The sequence below is a fragment of the Pantherophis guttatus genome, chromosome 4 (genome assembly GCF_059756535.1).
Source record: "Pantherophis guttatus breed Tessera chromosome 4, ASM5975653v1, whole genome shotgun sequence".
NCBI lineage: Eukaryota > Metazoa > Chordata > Lepidosauria > Squamata > Colubridae > Pantherophis > Pantherophis guttatus.
This window is the reverse complement of record NC_142066.1, coordinates 151,258,294-151,275,485: the sequence shown is the minus strand read 5'-3', so window position 1 is coordinate 151,275,485 and position 17,192 is coordinate 151,258,294. Positions and strand designations below refer to the sequence as shown.

The window sequence follows — 17,192 nt, the reverse complement described above, 5'->3', positions numbered from 1 at the left end:
GTCACAGGTGGAGGTCAAGTTCAGTATCAATTGGCTGGAGCTGAGGGCTGTTCATCTTGCCCTCCGTCATTTCCAGGACATTCTATTACATCAGCATGTTCTGGTCTTAACGGACAATGTGACCACAAAGGCCCATATAAATCGAGAGGGGGGCACTCAATCCCGGTCCCTGATGAAGGAGACGGACAATCTGTTCAGCTGGGCAGAGACTTACTTATTGTCGGTTCGAGCAGAGTACATTTCGGGAGCTCAAACGTTCGGTCTGACTGGCTGAGCCGGACACAGCTGGACCCATCAGAGTGGATGCTCCTTCCGGACCTGTTCCGGGAACTGGTGAGGAGGTTCGGACAGCTGTCTGTCGACCTGTTTGCCTGGCCAGACAATGCTCAGCTACTGAAATTCATCTCCAGGTTTCCAAGCCCGGGAGCACTGGATTACAATGCTCTGAGTTGCCCATGGCCCCAGGACCTGTTATACGCCTTCCCTCTGACCCCTCTCCTCCCGAGGGTGATTCGGAGATTGGTGGCCCAGAGGATGGAGATGTTACTGGTTGCGCCTTATTGGCCGAGAAGCCCATGGTTTGCCGACTTGGTGGGCCTTTCTGAGTCACAGCCCCGGCGAATTCCTCGGGAAAGGATCTCTCTCAGCCAGGGGGCCGTATTACACCCAGACCCCCAGTGGCTGCACTTAACCGTGTGGCATTTGAGAGGATCCTCCTGAGGAGAGACAATTTGTCAGGGAGGGTGATTCACACCGTGAATCCAGGCTGCCAGGCGGCCTTCCACCACTAGAATCTATGAGGCTTTGTGGAGAATATTTTGTTTTTGGTGCTCGCATAACCATGTCGACCCCACTTCAGGTACTGTGCCTGACGTTTTGAATTTTTTGCAGGAGGGCCTAGACAAGGGATTGGCTCCAGGAATCCTGAGGCGGCAGGTGGTTGCCTTGTTGACCGTTTTGTCCCGGGACAGTTCTCACTCCTTGGTTCAGGATTCTAGGATTAGGGGGTTTCTGCGGAGAGCCACTAATATCAGGCCTCCAGTGGTCCACAGGTTTCCCACATGGGACTTGTCATTGGTTTTACAGGCACTTACAGCTTCCCCCTTCGAACCTCTGGCGTCAGTAAGTCTTAGACTTCTGTCACTGAAAGTGGCATTTCTCCTGGCAGTTACATCGGCCAGGAGAGTTTCTGAACTGGCTGCTTTGTCGGTCAGGAAAGACTTGTGTATTTTTAAGCCCAACACGGTTGTTCTTAGGCTCGACCCTTCGTTCATGCCAAAAGTGAATTCCACCTTCCATCATGCCCAGGAGATTGTTTTACCGGACTTTTGTCCCTCCCACAAGCATCAGTTAGAGGTGCAATGGCACACGTTGGATGTTCGGAGAGCGCTATTGAGATATATAGCTAGAACGGCCTCTTTTCGTAGAATAGAGGCTCTCTTAGTGTCTTTTAACCCTGCCTCAATGGGACAGAAGGTTTCTTCTAGGACTGTCGCATGCTGGATTAAAGCTTGCATATCATTAGCCTATAGTTCCAAAGGCAGCCCAGTCCCGGGTAAGGTGTGGGCTCACTCTATGAGAAGCGCGGCCACTTCGGCAGCCTGGGCTACGCAGGCTTCTGTCCTGGACATTTGCACAGCTGCCACTTGGATGACGTTGACTCCATTCGTCAGACTTATAAATTAGACAGCTATGCATCAGCCGAAGCTTCCTTTGGGCGTAGAGTATTGCAGCGAGTCCATTCTGATGCAGGCATGGGGTGCAGTCAGCCTCCCCCCCCATAAAGTGTGTTGCTTGGGTATATCCCAGACATGAATTGAGTAAGCAGCACAGCGGAAAATGGACGTTGGCTTACCTGAACGTCCTTTTTTGTTGCGCTGCATCTCAATTCATCCCGCCCTTCCGGCTGACTGACCTTGGGGGGCCGGGAAGTGTTTTGTCTTTTTCTTCTGCATAGGTCACGTTGGGGGACGAAGCCTTTGCGGAACTGAGGATCTAGGAGACAAAGGAGGCGTGACCTATGCAAATTTTAAAGAGACATTTCGCTCAGTCCCTGACAAGCAGGAGAGGAAAATCCTAGACATGAATTGAGACGCAGCAGAACGAAAAAGGACGTTCAGGTAAGCCAATGTCCATTTTCAAGTTAAGATTATACAGGTAGTCCTCAATTTATGACAAGTGAGCCCAAAATTTCTTTTGGTAAGCAAAACAGTTGTTAAGTGAGTTTTGCCCCGTTATGACCGTTACTGCCATTGTTGTTAGGTGAAGCTAACTAAATATGTCTTCAATGATTTTGCTTCTTAGAAGATCGCAAAAGGTAATCAATAACCTTGGAACACTGCAACCAATATAATACATGCCAGTTGCCAACCATCCGAATTTTCATTACGTGGCCATGGGGATATTGCAATGGTTGTAAGCATGAAAACACTCATAAATCACTTTTTTTCTCTGCAAACTACACAAGTTATCATGAGGTTCCTTCCCAGCATTAGAGAAACGGTATGCTGTTATTTTCTTCCAAGATTATTTTTTTACTTCATAATTTAACCAACAACTCTGGTATCTCTTGGTTATCGCCCACTCAAGTCCCAATCAGATTCAATTCTTTAAAGTCTTTCTTGGCTATTGTTCTTCTCTACTATATCCTATCATATACTTGGATCAAATCAAAAGGAAAGCATATAACCTAAATGGGAAACAATTACTGAACTCCAAACAATATTTAAAGGTTTTATCTACAAAAATAACAGATTAAGTTGTACCACTTCAACATAGACATGGAAAAGTTCCATTTAAAAAAAAACATGTCCCAATAATAAATGCTTATGCCAAGAGCTGCGGTGGCGCAGTGGTTAGAATGCAGTAATGCAGCTAATTCTGCTGACTGCCTGCAATTTGGCCGTTTGAATCTCACCAAGCTCAAGGTTGACTCAGCCTTCCATCTTTCCGAGGTGGGTAAAATGAGGACTATTGCCCCCAGATTGTTTGGGGGCAATAGGCTGATTCTGTAAACTGACTAGAGAGGGCTGTAAAGCACTATGAAGTGGATTATAAGTCTAAGTGCTATTGCTATTGCTATTTCTGGGGACCTTTTAAAAATGTGTGAAAATATTCAAAAATGATATGAAGCTTGAAGTTGTACAGGAGGATATAAAATCATCTTAATCAAATATAAAAGTACTTTAAAAACAGCTCAGCAACTCTGGAGTGAAATTTGATACTGCAAAACAATTTGGGGCAATACTTAGAATCCCAAATAACTTTCATTTTATTTGCATTTATTTCCATTTTAAACATCTGGATATTTCCAAAAAGAAGATATTGAGGGGGGGGAGGGGAATGAGGAAAAACTTTATGTCAAATATATTTTACCTGTCAAAAAGATTCATCATCATTATTTACTTTAAAAATGCATTTTGACACTGATACAATCTTAATGGATGGCTTACATTTAAAAAGTAGATACAAGTTAACTGCAAAATTTACCATTATTCTTCTGGATCTTGCCAACTCAGCCTCCAAGTAGGTAATGCACCAATTGTCTGGAAATTAATCTTCCAAACTGAAGCAACCTATACCAGTTCAGGGATGACCAAACCCTGAAATAAGCCATTTTATCCAAAACACGGTATCTCACTGAAATATCTCATATGCTGTGAAATTGCAATAATTAAACACAACACAGATTTGACCCAAATCTCAACCCAGTCTTGAAGTAAACAGGATATATTAGATAAGGAATAAAATCAGTTTTCTGACATTATCAAAGAAAAATCAGCTGCTACAAATGGTACAGAGAAAAGCCTACTCTTTCCTGCCAATGGGAATCTACCTATCAGTCTTATTGGAGAAGAAAAATGAACTCATTTTAATATATGATATACAACTATGGTTTCACAATTGTGGGAGCCGAAATCTACACATCTCGAAGTTGCTGAGGCTGAGAAACACTGGCGTATGTTAATCTGGTATGAAAAATAAGTTACTTCCAACCTTTCACTTGCAATCTAATTTAAATCCTTAATACTGCAATAGCTTTTTGAAATATCAGAATTTATCAGATTTTCCACTTCGTTTTCTAATTTGACTGTACTGTATAATGATGTTAGCCTTTTAGCTATTACTTAAGATTGCTATGTGATGTTTTGAAAAAAGAAAAAGTTTTTTTAAAAAAAATATGAAACAACCATTTTACTAAATGAAATAAAGTACAGTCTTATGTATGTTCAAATTTTAGCTATTGGATGACTAGATATGTTGTTCTCAGTTCCTTACAAAGCTAAAACTTCGAACACTAATAAAACTACAATGGTGCAAATATGCAGTAATCCTCACTTAACAATGGTCATTGAAATCAAGAATTCCTTGCTAAGCAACAGGTCATAAAGCACATCACAGTAGCGAGTTGATTTATAAAGATAGTTCCAACAGTGGTCATTAAATGAAATTCTTGTGGTCATTAAGTGCAGCATCATATTATTGCCATTTGTGACATCTTACTGGCTTCCTGGTTGATTTTCTTGTCATAAGTGTGCAGTAAAGGTTGCAAATGACAATCATGAGACCATGGGATGGTGCAAAGCCATAATTTTGAGAACTAGTGTCTCCTCATATAATGCTTGTTGCAATTTTAAAAGGTTGCTGCAAAAATGTTATTAGCCAAGGATTTGTATCAAATTTGTATAAGAATTTGTATCAAATTCTACATCTTTGTTGAATTAATGGAGCAGCATTAAGAGAAATGTGCAAGATGTAGAATTGTGGCTGTAAAATAGGAATTTAGTTGTCAGTCTTATTCTGTCAAATCTAAGTCCTTTCTCCCTGCCTGTTCAAAGTTATAATTCAAAAACTTGTCATAACAAATCAAGTGCCTTTTCAGCTAATGAAAAGCTCTAAGGTGATCCTGCCCTTTCCTTCCAGCCTTAAGCAGTAACGAGACAGAATGAACCGGGAATGACTATAAAGACACATGACATGCAACCATTCAAACTTTTATTATGTACAACATGCATAATATGTAGATATGTATACAGTTTCCATGTAGGATCTTTGATACAGATAGACCTTGACTTAGGACTGGTCATTAGAGACCATATGAGACCCCACTCCATTAAAGACAGAACTACATGTTGGATGCTCAGCATTCAGCTTGCTTTTATAGCCATTTGCAGGATCGTGCAGTCAAGTGACTGCATTTTACAATGGTTTTGCCAAAAACGAGCATTTGCTTGTTTTTTGGCAAAACCATTCCATTGCAAATCATTCAGTTAATGATCACTGCAAAAAAGGTGGTAAAATTGTGTCGGTCATGTGGGTATCCTGTTTTATAACTAACATAACCATGATGGGCAGGCTGCATTATTTATTTATTGTATTTATTGGTTTGATTTATATGCCGCTCTTCTCCGGAGACTCAGGGTGGTTTACAATGCATTAGCAATAGCTTTCATACTTTTTGTATATACCTGCTTAGTAGGGCTTTCGGGGGCCCCTAAGCGGTGTTCTTTTTTATACAAAGTCATCTTATTGCCCCCACAATCCGGGTCCTCATTTTACCTACCTCGAAAGGATGGAAGGCTGAGTCAACCTTGAGCCTGATGAGATTTGAACTTGCAGTAATTGCAGGCAGATGGTGCTACTTAATAGCGCTTTAGTCTGCTGCGCCACCAAGCACATGATTGTAAGTTGAAGAGGAAACCCCAAAGTTATAAGTACACATTAGGTGAAATCTGGCTCAAGAACAGTAACTGTGATAGAGCCCCTGGAATCCTAGTGGACGATAACTTAAATATGAGCCAGAAGCAAAAAAAGCCAATGCAATCCTTTGTTGTATAAACAGAAGCATAGAATCAAATTCACGTGAAGTATTAGTACTGCTTCATAAAACCTTAGTAAGACCACATCTGGAATACTGCATCCAGTTTTGGACACATTACAAAAAAGATGTTGAGATTTTGGGAAAAGTACAGAGAAGAGTAACTACTAGGATGATTAAAGGCCTGGAGACTAAAACATATGAAGAACAGTTGCAGGACCCTGGGTATGACTAGTCTAGAGAAAAGAAGGACTATGGGTGATAGCAGTGTTACAATATTTCAGGGGTTGCCACAAAGAAGAGGGAGTCAAGTTATTCTCCAAAGCACCAGGAGGCAGGACAAGGAACAATGGATGGAAACTAATCAAGGAGAAGCAACCTGGAATTAAGGAGAAACTTTTCTAACAGGGAGGACAATTAACCAGTGGAATAGCTTGCCTTCAGAAGTTGTGGGTGCTCCAACAGTGGAGGTTTTTAAGAAGAGACTGGACAGCCATTTGACTGCAATGGTATAGTGCTTGAGCAGGGGGTTGGACAAGAAGACCTCCAAGGTCCCTTCCAACTCTATTCTGATTGACTACCTGTACCGCAGAAGAATTTGAACTTTTCTCTTATTTGTTTGTTATACAAAGACTGTACATCAAGTTTTCCAAACTCAGCAACTTGTCCATGTTGGTTCCGTAGCCAGTATGAAGCTCTGTGAGAAAGGGAGCAGCTCATGAAAACTTATAGCTTTTAATAACATTTGTTATTTGGAAAAGGTGCTACCAGATACCCTCTGATCTTTTGCTACTACAGTCTAACATGGTTTTCCCCTTACAGGATCACATTATAAAAATATAGGAAATGAATCAATTCATAATATCTTAAGTAGATTTCCGGAATAATGAGTGATAGAAAACAAAACAGGTCAGATTTCACTTAAGGATTTATAGCCCAATTTTTACAAGATGATGAAACTACGTTCAACTTACCTTCAACAATTTATTCCATTTTATCCTGCATCGTTTTGAACAAAAGAATTGATATCCAGTAACAAACCTGTGTGGTCTTTGCTTAGTTTAGAAAAGGAAACCTCAAAGAATAAATGCTGTTTTATATACTACTAACTGTTCCTTGTTCTTAAAAGTGTCCTGAAGAGAAATGGATATAAGCCAACAGTGCAGCAAAGTTAGGTTTTTTTTAAAATTTGATTTATATGCTGCCCTTCTCCGGAGACTCAGGGCGGCTTACAATGCGTTAAGCAATAGCCTTCATACTTTTGTATATTTATACAAAGTCATCTTATTGCCCCCACAAACTGGGTCCTCAATTTACCCACCTTAGAAAGGATGGAAGGCTGAGTCGACCTTGAGCCTGGTGAGAATTGAACTCGCAGTAATTGCAGGCAGCTGGATGTTAAATGCTGCCTTAGGAGGCATTAGCCTCCTACGCCACTCAGGCTCCTACTCAAGTTACTCAAGACAGATTAAAACTCTGCAGCCTGCAGCCATCACTGAAGAAAAAAAAAGAGAGGTGCAGGGTAGTGCTCAAGTTTTATTAGAAAAGTTATAAGTAAGTATCAGCTAACTATTCGTAAATGTTTTATTTAAAATCTGCAAGTATACTGAAATCAGAATCAGAAAAAAATGAAATAATATATACTAACAATAAGATCTGTTCCTCAACTCACCAGACGAGACCCTTTTGAGGATTTAAACTTATGGCAATGTAATAACAGAAAGCTCAAGGAGCGCTACAGAATTACTCACTTTGATCATTATTTTAGCTTAGAAACAGAACAAAAATGTAATGAAATTAGTTCCTTTTCTTAATCATACTATTATTTTACCTCATTAAATAATTTTTTATTGTTGCCTAACAATTTTAAAATGGTTCTTATACTTTGTAAATCACTGGGACAGTAATTTCCCCCCTCTGTATGAGAAGGCATTATGATATATTAAAATATAGGCATTTTATTACATCAAAATGAATGAGATTAATTTCAGATTTCTCTAAATTAGGTATCATAATGTGCAAAATATAATGCAATTAGAAAATAGGGCACATTTTTAAATGCATTGTTCACTGTATTTAATACAGTTAAATCCAGGAAGCTTATGGGCTCTGCTTTCCAATTGACGAAAAAACGGCCTGATTACTGCATTTTTTTGTGGGAGATATGGAATGAAAGGACTCTGCCTGTGTACAACAATTCTGTTATTTCCAAGCAGCAGGCTTTTATCCCTGTAACTCACATATCATTTTCATGATTTCTACTCTTAACCTTTTAACTACTCTCCCCTTTATGATCTCTCAAATGTCACTGTGTGTTTTAGAATCACAGAAATTAGTGGCAAACCATTTCTGAAGAAAGATCATACCTTTTGCCTAACGGGAAATCCTAGGAGGAAAGCACAAAATGGGATTCTGCTTAAGGTGTCTGTAGAGACAAATTTCATACCCTCCACTATATAAATCAAATGGTCAAATTGATATCCATGATGCAAAATGTTAGAGATGCAAAAATATGACTCACTAGCATTCCAATACACACTCCCCACATTGAATAGGATACAATATTTGTGTCTGTTTTTTTGCATTCAGGGTGGTTTGGATGTAGTAAGAGAACAAAACATGTGCAATACCCCTTAAAATATGTTTTGGTCCCACACAATTTTAGAATATGACCCTCAGTGTTTCAACACAAACCTAGTGTAGCACTCAAGCCAACTGAAGTTGCACAGCCCCAACGGAGGTAGTTGTAAACACCAACTGACCTTTGCATGTCAGTCCACTTTATCAGGAAGAACAGTTATGGAAAGTGGGACTTGTTTTTGGTAAGACTGTCTTTTCAATGTGGTGTCCGCCCATTGTGTTTGTGCAAGCTGAGAAGGAATGAAGATTTGCTTCTGCTGTGAGAAACTAAGAAGGTGGGAATCCAAACAAAGGCAGGCTCTATCATAAGAGCCTGCCCTCAGCCATAGGAAATCAATTGTTTCTTGTGACTAGTTTGCCTACATTTTTAGTCTTCCAAAAGGCTGTAAAAATCATGCTGCTCTTTTGGCATTTCAGTTAAATGGGGCCACCAATACTATAATCTGTTTTTTTTATTTTTATATAAAAATTTATAAACTTTATTAAAACAGATATAAAACACATATGACAAAAACATAAAAATACATTATACAATAAACATTTATAAATAATCATTTGAAGCGTTTGTTTCGTAATGGTCTTTCAAGTAATACAGTTATACTTATTCACTTAAATCTTAACTTAATAGTTTCTTATTGCCTTTTTATTTTATAAAGTCTGGAATAAATGGTATCAATGGCATAGGGCTACTAAGGAAGAAATATAACTAGAAGTCGAATAGAATAGAAGTACAAGTGTGCATATAATTACTTCCTTATGAGTGAATAAACCTACAGAGAGAAACTCAGAAAGTGAAGGTATAAGCTAATATGTACAGATTGTTAAAGCAGAAGTCTTAGAGAGCAGAAGAGAGGAGAGGGAAAAAAGGCTATAATCTGGTTTTTAATGTTGTCTTTTACTGCTGAAGCTGAATTGTTTTAATTGAATGTTGGTTTTGTATTTTGTGTCATTGTGAGCTACGCAAAATCTGTGACTGAGATGGAGAAGCAAACAAATGCTAGCAAATAAATAGATAAATTTCCCTAAACCTGAATCTAACACTTAAAAAAAAAACAGCAAAATTTCCCAAATTAAAAGAAAAAGACTGAAATGGCTCTATAAAAAATTATAATTGGAAGGCACTTATTTAATGGAAAATACTATAATCAATTTCTAAAATAAAATTTGGAAATGGAAAAAGTTGAGGGAATGTCTTTTAATTCAATGAAAAAAAATTACCCTTAACCAGTGAGAATTATAATTATAATGACAAACAGATTTTCAGCAAAAGTACATAGACCCCTGGATTCTACCTTTTTTGTAACAATATCCCTTTTTTTAACACACTTATATCAAATTTAAATGAGACAACAAAACACCAAATTCCTTATATTTTGCTGTTGGTTTTTCAGGCCAAGGTACGTATACTTTATATACTTCAACATAGACAATTAATGAACACACTATAATATTCTAAATGATTTCAAAATGCAGCAACTATGGTAATTTTACTGTTTGTAAAGCAATAATCTAAATTAAGTTTTAAAATGTCTAGCTTCTCAGAAAAGGTAATTTATAAAAGCAAACACCTGCCTCAATTAATAGATTTATTGCCCACTGGAGTTTGAACATTTATGGTCATCCCACATTGAGATCTGTGTACAACTTCCTCAAGTAAGCAGCAGTCAACCAACATCAGAAATAGCTTTCAGGAGGTGGTCTAGGAACCAAATGTACTTAAATTAATTTTAGCACAGGGAATTTCTGAAGTCTCCTTTAGAAATTATGCTTATTTATCCAAAGCAGTTTCACTGTACCCAGTAGTTCTTATTCCTTACTGTAAATTTAGGAATGCAATTTCAGAATTTACTTTGCAATGTAAAAGGTTCCTTATTAAACAAGCAGTTGGATGAAGTGGGGGGGAAAATAACTCTTCCCTTTATAATTGTATTTCTGACCATTATTTATCACTTTTGGGGCTTAAAATGTTTCAAAGGAAAATAGAAAATAAATCCTTTGTTAAATGAACTGATAAAAAGTTAGGTGTAAATAGGTGTGTGTGTGTTTGTGTAATCCAGTAAATTAACTAGTTTTAGCCAAAGAAAACTTCTGAGGTCTCCAGAGTTTCAAGTGATGTATGTTTAAATAAATCTTCCATGTTACATATTTAAGAGCTTCCAATTATTTATATCTTATTTCAAAGATCTTATATTATTTGTATTAAATTTCACTGATTACTACAGAGTCCTATACTAAATTTATGTTTATCCTAACTCTAACATATATTTCAAAGTAAAAAAAGATTTTTAGACTGTGCATACAGGAATGTAGCTTCCACAACATTATAAAACAAGTTTTGGATCTTGTTTTTAAGAACAGCAAGTATATCATTCACTAGCCATGGTGATCTCTTGTCTCGTAAACTCCAGGTAGGATTACTGTAATGCATTATTCATGAGGTTGGATCTTCAGATCATGCAGAATTGCATGATGTATCTTGATTAAGTCTATTATATCAACTTTTATGGAATTAGATGGCTACTATTTGTTACTAAGAAAATTCACGCATTAAAGTTTGAATTTCAGCATTAATGCTCTGAATAATTTGCTATTCAAATAAGTTGCAAAGTGCTCCTACCCCATTTTATTTTTTCCACTTATTATTTTGCAAAAACACTCTTAAGAAACCTGTTTATAAAGCAGGTTAGTAGGACCATACTAGAAATCAATTGCAACTGATTTGTTTATAAATTCATCAATGATGAATTGATGAATGTTAAGTGTATACAACTGGTTGTAGTTAAATTAACTATCTACAATCGCTTGTATACAATTAACATTCTAACTTTTCCATATGACTCCCCCACCTCATGCTTTCAAATAATTTAAAACAACTCTGTGTTTGAGTCCATACATTATGCTAAATTAGTGTTTGTTTTAACCATGATTTGCTGAATCAGCCCCAATGGCTGAAAGAAACACACATCATGCTAAGCCATGGTAAAACATATTACGACTTAGTATGAAATGTAATCTAAGCCTTCACCTCTTCACTTCTCCAATCTGGTAAGAAATATGTTAAACAATGTTCAACTGGAACAAAAAAGAATCAATTTTTTTTTTAAAGGTATTCCAATATAACATGCTTGATGCAGTTGAACACTTCTTTGGTACTATGCTTATACAAAGTATAGAGTAAAAACCTTATATGTCAGATGATTCTTATTTAATACACTAGTTCTCAATTCAGAACATTGCATGCCATTAGAGCAAAATAGCAATCTGTTACATCTGATACTCAGTATTAGAAATATGTTACTTTTAAAAGTAATTTTGATTCAATAATTTTGCCTCATCTTGTCCCAAAAAGTCATCTTGCCAAAGAGGATACCAGAAGGATTGAGATCTAGATATTGCATGAAATAAGTTGCCTCTTTAGTGAGTTTTTATAGGAGAGAGAGAAAGGACACTGGTTTAAACTGCATTCAAGAAAAAAGGCCTATTCACTATGAGGATTTATGGAGAGAAAACACTTTTAGAGGGTTACAGTAGACCCAATGCATAAAATGCACCTATTCTATGGAAGTAGGTCTGTTTCAGGGGACTTGGGGAACAACTAAGGAATGAGAGGTATCAATCCTGCACCCAGGGTTGTTTAATTATCTTTCTCATTACAGTACTGTACACAATTATTCTACCTTTGTCCAGTCTCAATTCTATTTTTCACATTACTACAGACAATTGACACAACTGCATACTAAAAGGAATAGTGTTCTTCCTATCACAGTATCCTTCAAAGACAAATTGGTTAAGGAGTTAAAAGGGCTTTTAGCAAATTAAATTAATGCCACAGAAAACAGTTAACAGTTTTTAACTAATAGTACTATTCAACTACGATATTTAAGTACAGTCAATATAAGTACTAGCAATATAAAACACATAAGCAATACATTTAAAAAAATCAGAAGCAGTAAATAAATCAGATGAGGCCTAAAAAACCTGTGATTTTTTTTAAAAAAGGGTTGAGTAAGCTGAAATAGAATGGAATATAAAAAAATAAAATAGTATGAAAATAATTTCATAATAATAATAATAATAATAATAATAATAATAATAATAATAATAATAAATTATTATTATAATGTCCCCATTCCAAGATTTGAACATCTTATGCCTACTTATAGAAATTACTGCAGATAAAAATTTAGCAGTTGGAAGGTATACATGCTTTACAGTTTGCAATATAGTGCTTGACTTACAGCCATTCATTTAGCAACCTTTTAAAGTTATGACACTGAAAAAAGTGACTTATGACTGGTCTTTGCACTTATGACCATTGCAGCATTCCCATGGTGATATGAGCAAAATCTGGGTAGTTGGCAACTGCATCTATTTATGGTGGTTGTGGCATCCCGGAGTTATGCAATTTGTGATCTCCCCAGCTGGCCTTTGAGCAGCCAATGGAGGTGGCTGGATTTGTGTAAAGATTCATTTAACAACTGTAGCAAAAAAAAAAAAAATCGTAAAATTGGGTGTGACTCACAACTGCCTTGCTTAGCAACAGAAATTCAGGTCCCAATGGTGGTTGCTAGTTGAGTGTTACCTGTATTAGATTGGAAGTGCAATAGAACTACAAGATGCACCCTTGTGGTCATAATTATATTTTTTCATTGTCCCTTTTATACATTATACATGCAGATATATCTTTACCTCCACCTAACAACCACCCTTTATCAGCACATTTATTGATCTCTTCTCCCCAGAGCAATTCAAATTCTAACCCAACATCTGGTCCCTTGAGCCTTAAAACCAGAATACCTTGGAAATTAGGTGCTTCTTGGGAAGCACACAGAAACTCACAAATGTGCTTACAACAGGAAAACCGATGGATGGTGCTGTACACAGATATCCCGCCTGCACCATCTCGACCACCTGCTCTATGACAGACCCTCAAAATAGTCCAGCTTCAGGGCGGGGTGGGGGGGGTGAGGACCACTTCAGCAGATTTTTCCCACCAACAAAATTACACCTGATACGCAAGATGTAAGAGGGGGTGGGGGTGGGGCAACCAGCCTTACCTCCGGATCTCCCCTTCCGTCCAAACGGGGCATAATTATTAAAGATCACAATAACCACCGACCTTAGTGGGCCGCCCACCTGCCAGCAGCCCCCTTCCTCACGCCCGCGTGTTTCAATAACCTGCTGACCCGCCTTCCCCCTCCTCCCCACACACATACCTCCCCATCCCCACCGCAGCCCCGCAGGGCTCGCCCAGCGGCGCCCGCGCCTTACCTTCATCCTCGAGCTCCAGTTTCTCCAGCATCCCTTCGGAAGCGGCCGGGGAGTGAGGCGGCCCTGCCTGCAGGAGGGCGGGGAGGGAGACACAAGAGAGAGACGGCGGGATCAGCGGCATCCAGGCGCGGAACTCACCCGACCCGCCGCGGCATTCCCGGCAGGCGCCCACGCGAGGCGAGGAGGCGAAGGCTCGATGGACGGACGCTCCAGGAAGGGGAATGGGCGAGGGGAGGAGCCCAGGCATCACGGAGGGAGGGAGCCAGGCGGGCTTCCCCCGCCTCCCACCCACCCCGCTCCATCCCCCGGCCTTCCCGCCAGGCCCGGGCAGGCGGGCTGCGTCTCCTCTGCCTCTCGCAGCATCGGAGGCGCCCTCCGCGGAGTGGCGGTTGGAGCGTAACGGATCCCGAGTGAACGTTGGCGCGTTTGAAATTCCACCTCGAGACGCCCCCTCCTCCTCCTCCTCCTGCCCCCCCTTTCTCGCCTGCCCCCTCCCCCCCTCCTGAGTGGAACATTCCAGCCGGGCCCCGCTTGGTTTTGCACCTTGGAAAGGGGAGGGGGAGGGAGAAAAAGGGCAGCTACCACCTAGCGCTTCAAAGGAGGGGAGGGGACGCTTCCTGATGCCAGCCAGTTAAAAGCCCCGTTGTGCCTTCGCTTCACCTCTGCTTTCAGAGGTGAAACGCCCTAAATCGCCCACCTTTGCTGGGATGGGAATAGAGGCCACAGGCATTGCCCGTTCGCTTCTCCCCCTTCCTCTCCCCATCAGCTGACGTTGGTATTGTCTATGTCCATTTCACCTGCCTGAAGGGAAAAGGCTGCACGTTGCAGAACTGTCCATGGAAAAGGGTCACGATGGAAAATGGGCCTTAATTTTACTAGAGTAATTCCATTATTTCTTGCAGGCCAGGATGTGCAAGCAGATTTAACAGATTGGTCAACTGTCCTAACAGTATAGCAGAGGATATGTGGGTCCTATGTACTTCTTTGCAGCTGCTCCTTGCAGAAAGATATAATTTCTGTAGTACCTGTTGCTTTATAAGTGCCTGAGCTCCCAGGTTTAGTGATAAACCTCAATGGATGTAACTGCACAACACCTGAAACCCAATGTCAACAGCTCAGCTTACAATTATTGAACCAGGACAGCGTGTATGCAGCCTTACCCATTATCTTCCCCCATTAAAGTATTCTATCTGAGCTGCAAGAATCCAGATGTCCTTGGGATTGGCAGCAAAGAATTAGATTTTTCCTTATGACTGATGCCAACCTAAGGTCTGGATTTTTGCAACCCAGAACTGATGCCCTTCCTGCGAATAAGAGAAGGACTGCGTCATACTGCTTTAATCAGCTTCCTTTCTCATTTTCACTGAATAGGAATAATAACAATTGATCTTTCAGCATGTCCTTAAAGCATCCATATATATCGGTTTTTAACCACCCAAACTAATAAGTTCCTAGACATTACTTATTTTAGTTTTTAATACTTAAAACTGCTTTTTTTCAGACTGATGCTGCCAGAGTGAGTGACACATCATTAAAAGCAATCCCTGACTTTAGATTCACCTGGTACTCTACAACATTGGATGCTTTCCAGGTATTTTTTTTTTTTTACATTTTTCATGTAACAAAGAGATGTTGCCTTATATCTACCTTGGTTTATGATATCCACTGTTTCCTTATACTTCTCCCTGGCAAATCACTGCCAAATTCTAAATACCTCTAACAACAATAAAGGGCTTCTAAAGGTAGATGCCACAGCAGTTTGATTCTTAGTAATTAAGAATCCCTACAATTCCCTTGGCAGAATTTTTCTAAAAGTAGTTTGCCTCTGTCTATTTCTTCCCAGTGGCTGAGAAAAAGGGGCTGGTTTAAAGACCAGATGACAGCTTCAAGTCTAAGGCAGGATTAGAACCCATGGTCTCTAACCAGGTGTCTTAACCACCACACCCAATATGTTCAAACCTACAGTTTATAAATACTGCATATTATTTACACATTATTCAATTTTGAATAGTCAATGAACTGATATGGTTAAAGAAAAGGTCTTAGTTTTAGGGAAAATCTACACAAAAACAGAAAATCTCATTTCAAATAAAAAAAAATCTTTTAATTTGCTTTAAAACGAAAAGCTGCATCAATTGGCTTTTTAAAAGAAATCTATTAGCGCTATGTTTTTAGGCTTCAGTGTTTTTCAAATCAGGTTTTGTATAAAATGGAATTAAGTGCTGACCAACCTCTGAGGAAATTGCCCAATACGATGTTGTTTTTGAGCTACCACACTTTTTTGCCAAAATCTGAGATTTTGCCCATATTTAATCCAAGTTGAATTTGCCATTCTTTCAATACAGGCCTATTTTCAAAGCATGCCCCAAATATAGATTACTAGATAACTGCCCTGTTGGGTCATTGTTGCAGAGATATTACTTGACAAGATTCCTCAATAATCAGTATCTGATTATCAGTATTTTCCTTGAAAGTAGCCCATGTGGAACTTTTATGACATTTTGGATGTCATAAAAAGTTTATGATCATTTTTGTCATAAAATAGTCTTTAAATTTGCCAAATTTCAGTTCCATAGGATTCATGGATCCCACAGTTTGAATGCATTCTGTAAGTTAGCCCATTTGAAGTAACATTCAAAAACTTTTGCCCTATGATGCAATAGTTCACCCACTTAATGGTTACAGATATGAGAGTTTTCAGAGTACATAATATTTCATACAAAGCATGCTTATCCAGAATTTAGCATCTGTAAAGAAAGAGATAACCTGTATGGTAATATGGTGTCACTGGCACTATATCTACCACTTCATCTTCTGACTTAATAGGTAATATACACATTTTATTTTATTTTTATTTTTATTAAATTTATATGCCGCCCTTCTCCCGTAGACTCAGGGCGGCGCACAGAATTAAAAAACATATAACAATAAAAATCCTAAAAACAGCCAATATAAAACCCCAAACAGAATAAAATCTCGTAGCAGATCAGGGAAATTGCTGAAACAGCCATGCCTTCAGGCTGGTGCAGAAAGTGCGGAGGTCAAGGGCCGTCCAGAGCCCGATTGGTAACTCATTCCAGAGGGTCGGTGCGGCCACTGAGAACGCCCTCATCCTGGGGGCCACCAGCCGACATTGTCTGGCCAATGGTACTCGGAGGAGGCCAGCCCTATGTGATCGCACAGGGTGGTGGGAGGCCGGTAGGAGGCTGGACTCAGTTATTTCACTATTCCATGGTTTTCAACCTTGCCAAGTTTTAAAATGGGTGGACTTCAACTCCTGAAATTCCCAGCCAGCAGAGGGTTTAAAGTTGCCAGTGTTGAAAAACAATGCACTAAGCTATGCCTTGACTAAGCCATCACCATTTAGATTTGTGCAAAATACCCCAATGTGTGCATTTACTAAGCTAAAGCTAAGTAAACTATCCTGTGGCTTATCACAATGTATGAAAATGTTTTACTTATT

General features: G+C 39.2%; 1 protein-coding gene and 1 long non-coding RNA gene across 9 annotated transcripts in view; one reads left to right on the top strand and one right to left on the bottom strand.

Annotated features, from left to right (window-relative positions):
• Positions 1 to 17,192, bottom strand: part of PRKAG2 (protein kinase AMP-activated non-catalytic subunit gamma 2) — a 238,371-nt gene that overhangs the window by 42,068 nt on the left and 179,111 nt on the right. For 5 of the 7 annotated variants that reach the window (XM_060683390.2, XM_087893090.1, XM_060683395.2 and 2 more), the window contains one exon: positions 13,730 to 13,796. The exons of 1 other annotated variant lie outside the window; for it this stretch is intronic. In XM_060683390.2, coding sequence (XP_060539373.1) covers positions 13,730 to 13,796 — 67 coding nt within the window. Of the gene's footprint in view, positions 1 to 13,729; positions 13,797 to 14,021; positions 14,270 to 17,192 lie in introns of those variants that run through there. One more of the 7 variants, XM_034401756.3, reaches the window with a different exon arrangement.
• LOC132709512 (uncharacterized) overlaps positions 14,315 to 17,192 on the top strand; it is a 38,823-nt gene continuing 35,945 nt past the window's right edge. The window contains exons 1-2 of one of the 2 annotated variants that reach the window (XR_009620541.2): positions 14,315 to 14,403; positions 15,231 to 15,320. This is a non-coding gene — a long non-coding RNA (uncharacterized LOC132709512). Of the gene's footprint in view, positions 14,404 to 15,023; positions 15,321 to 17,192 lie in introns of those variants that run through there. The other variant, XR_015734130.1, reaches the window with a different exon arrangement.